This window comes from Squalius cephalus (genome assembly GCF_949319135.1).
Source record: "Squalius cephalus genome assembly, chromosome: 24".
In the NCBI taxonomy this organism is placed as follows: domain Eukaryota; kingdom Metazoa; phylum Chordata; class Actinopteri; order Cypriniformes; family Leuciscidae; genus Squalius; species Squalius cephalus.
Window position 1 is genome coordinate 21,254,871 of NC_137145.1, and position 4,256 is coordinate 21,259,126.

The 4,256-nt window shown below is 36.3% G+C and overlaps 1 protein-coding gene across 1 annotated transcript; it reads left to right on the plus strand.

Annotated features, from left to right (window-relative positions):
* Window positions 1–389: 389 nt before the first annotated feature.
* LOC307152680 (fish-egg lectin-like) lies at window positions 390–1,889 on the plus strand (the record flags this gene model as incomplete). The annotated part of the gene is made up of 6 exons (XM_079861511.1): window positions 390–457; window positions 555–616; window positions 758–985; window positions 1,108–1,319; window positions 1,522–1,646; window positions 1,745–1,889. The coding sequence occupies exons 2-6, from the start codon at window positions 559–561 to the stop codon at window positions 1,887–1,889; spliced, it is 768 nt and encodes a 255-aa protein (XP_079717637.1). The 5' UTR covers window positions 390–457; window positions 555–558.
* Between the last annotated feature and the right edge of the window lie 2,367 nt (window positions 1,890–4,256).

Here is a 4,256-nt window from a genome sequence, read left to right on the forward strand (position 1 = left end):
GAATGTCAAAATAAAAGTCCACAGAACACAACCGTGACAGTTGGTTTTTTTTTTTTTTTTTTTTTTTTTTTTTTAGGCAGGTGCCACTACTGTCACATAAGCTACATACTTCACCTTCACCTGATAGAGGAAAATGTACAACAGGAAATTAGATTTGTAGACACAGGGAAATAAGTTAACAAGTTATCTTGACTGGTCAAAATGTCTATATTGACTTTCCTCGTCTCTAAAATATCACACCCAAACAAGTTCAGTGTTTTATGTATAGATAAAGACTGTATTTGCCTGTATCTACAATTCAGTTGGATATTTTCCTTGTAGAAGCCACACCCCCAAACATGTTTCGGCTATTTAAATGACCCCTCAACAGCATTTGCCAACATTGGATGCAAATTTCTAGTACTTGTATCGCAGAAGAATCCACACTGACTGCTGAATTCTGATCTATCAAGAGAAGGTTGTCTTCATTTAATTAATGTTAATTTAATATTCAGTATGTTTTATCCTTACTCATATTGAACTCTCTTATATAAATGATTTATGGTTATGAACAGAGCAATGAAGGTTTTTCAGAGCGTCCTGCTACTCTTCAGCTGCCAGTTCCTTCCCACTCTGGGTAAGCTACTAATGTGATTTGGTAACATCAATATATTTTAAATCCATTTAAAATTTTTTTTTTGCTGGTGTTTAATATAACAGGACGTAATTAATTTGTGAAAGTGTCTATTTGTACTCATTTTGCACCATGTTTTCACAGCTTTAATCTGTGGAGTGATGAATGGCACACTGAAGCAGATAGACGCTGGATCTGGTTTAGTGGGTGGAGTGAATGATCAAAATGAAGCGTTTGTCCTAAATGATAATGCCTTCATAAAGCTTGGCACGTCTCTAAAGCACTTCAGTGTTGGTCCTGCTGGTCTGCTTGGGGTGGATGCAGCTGACAAGATCTTCAAGGTGCAGGGTGGCAGCTTTGTGCAGCTTCCAGGTGAAAAGAGAAATTACAGAAATCAATACATGCTTAATCAGTCATTAAAATTTATTTTAAGACTTTATCTTATTGTTATTCTTAAATTAATCTTTCATCCAACCTGTTGATTGTACTGTTAGGCCTTCTCAAACAGGTGGATGCTGGAGGTGATCAGATCATTTCAGGTGTCAATGTGAATGATAACATCTACTGCTTAAATATGGATGCTAACAACAAATGGCCATCCAGCACTATTCCTTGGGTTTCAATTAATGGAAAGCTGAAGTATTTCAGCTGTGGCCCGTACAGCTGTTGGGGAGTGAACAGCGCTGACCAAATCTACATCTTGAAGGTATGTCATAATGTTAAATACAAGGGCATGAGTTCAAGTTTAACACCAGGTTTTTAACAATAACAATAAAGTAGACATCACGCACACGTTTGATTTTCTGACATAACTAAAGAAATAATGAAACTGGTGTGGAAACAGCAAAGGCAGTTGTTTTATGTGACTTTATGGTTGAATGGTTTGTGTTTCTTTGGGTCTGGTGCAGGATGTGTCTAGTAACGCCTGTTCCGGGTCCGGCTTTGTGAATATTCCTGGACTTCTGTCCATGATTGAAGTAGCAACTGATGGCAGTGTCTTTGGTGTCAACTATCAAGGGAACTTATACCAAAGGTGAACAGAACCTTCATCATATTAAATGTTGTATGAACAAAAGTGATTATTAATTTTCTGATATCAAATGCTACATTAAAGAAACGATAATTTTGCAGAACTGGCATCACTCGATCCAACCCCGCTGGCACAGACTGGATCTCGATGCTCGTCTGTCCCAATAACCACAAGCATGTGAGCTTTGACCTGGGATTTCTGTGGGTCGTCTGTGTTGACGGCTCCATCCGTAGATGTACTTTATAGTCTGTTGTCCGTAGATGTACTTTATAGTCTGTGCAGCTTCAACAGAGCAAACATTCATCTGTTTAACTTCATTTATGTTGTTTCTTTATCTGTCTCATTATTTTCTATATTCTATATTTGAAAATATTATATATTTGTTTAATCTTAAAAGCAGGGGAAGCGCAGGAAGCAGGGGACGAATTGAAAAATATTTCTTAATGCTCATTTGTACACAATCAGCAAATGTTATTAGACTTTACAATAAGTTAGGCTTTACAGGGGAAGCACGGAAGCAGGTGACGAAGTGAAAATATTTCTTAATTCTTATTTGTATACAATCAGCAAATGTTAGACTATACCAAAGCAAAAGCAGTGGAAGATTATGGTTTTACAACATCATTCTATGGTGTTAAAAACCTTGTCACATACATATACAGAGTTACCAAATTAACATTTTAACAAAAATGTTAAAAAATCACAACATTTTTAACAAATTTGTTTAAAATGTTTAACAAATTAGCAAAATACCAAAGAATTTGCAAAATTCTGAAATTTAAAACAAGTAAAAAAAAAAAAAGAAGCTGTTTGATTACAACTTTCAAAATGACTGACCCCGACTAAACAAATGCAGCTGTTTGAAAGCTTGATAATGTTAAGATTGATTTGAAATGGTCCCCGCACAGATCCATCTGCAGACTGAATCACAGAGATGACATTATCACTCTGATGCAGTCATTCCAGCACCAATTTTTAAACTGTCACGGGCGCTCTGTAGTTGATTCTGAAGTGGCACAGAATGAACGATTTTCAAGAGACTTTAATGAAACAGAGAATATACAGGAGTAACGTTTCACATATAATGTTGACAAACCCCAAACTGAGAAAACTTTCTTATTTGAAAACTAATAATTTACACAATTTAACAATGCTAACATGGAAGCAGACAAAAACAATGATGTAGGGGATCCAAGTGCAGTTAATTATAATGGTGATAATCCAAAAAAAAAAAAAAAAAAAAAAAAAACATGACGCATAAACCCTGAGTTAATGAAAAGCATGAAACACAAAATAAACATGAACTAGAAATCTTCATGAACTAGAACAGTTCAACAAGCTAGTTAACAGTTTCCTCAGCAGTTTCAGCCTGTAAGAACTGATTTTCCTGCTAAGACAAAAACACACCCTGCAATAAAACCATAAAATGCACCCTGGACAGCAGATAGCAAAGACAGAGCACAGAACCTTGCCCTGCCCAAACTGTCCTTCTTCCTTATCTCTGCATCCCCCTCTCTTTCCCCCTCTCCCTCCTCAAGTCGCTGAAAGTTCATTAAGAATGTCTATATATCACATATGGTGTATCATGTGAATATGTTGTTTTTTTCCTTTTCATGTTTGGTTTCATTTTAAGTGTCTCAGTGTGATTGGTAAAATGGTCTTAATTTCACTGCAGTCATTGGTTTAATGAGAAAGATTGAGAACTTAGGAGAATCCTGTTTCTCCTTTCTGAGTGAGATCTCTTTAAGATATCTCAAGAAACCAGGTGCTACCCCCCTGGGGTACATGGATTGGCCCAAACAACTCTAAACAACATTTGTATAACCCCTTTTGTTCTGGTCTGGTTATTTAAGGCGAGGGGACAGAGCAATCTTTGGGACCCTTTATCAGGATCATCCCCCACAGTGATGTTTCAGTGTTTTCCTGTTGGAGAGCCCTGACACACCACTGTGTGTCTCTGTCAGGAAAACATTACTTACTTTTAGAGTCATCTTTGAGTAAATGATGTCATGTATTTTTCTGAATTGGCTTTTAATCATTTACTTCTGTAATTGGCATGATACATTTTTACCTGACAAATAAATGTTACATCTTGACTTATTCTGAAGTTTCAGAAATCATTCATTTTAGTAGATTAAAAGTGTAGTCTGGTGTTTCCGCAAAACTTTGTCCAGGATAGATCAAACTGGAGGCACTATGAATGGAGCATGGGGCACATCTTAGGAAGACCTTCTGATTTCTGACTATTCCCTGACTTAGCATGTTGTACGCTGCAAATATTATAAAAAATTACACCTATGGGTTTGCAGTGAGCAGCTGCATAGGGTAAAATACTTGCACTGCACCCTCTGACTATTTCAGGACTGGCTAGTTTGTGATCGTGAGCGCACATTCGCGACGTGACGTCTCAAAGCGACACTAGGTCCGTAATGAACGAATATTTGAAATTATGAGATGCCCAGAATAATCAAAGTTCTAAATTAATTCATAATCAATATTTATCATTATTTTCTAATCAGAAACACAATCTAAATTTGATTATCATTTGAAATTGGAGTCAGATTACGCATAGAGCTAAAATAATACTAAAACTAAATTCCAATAAATTAAGTG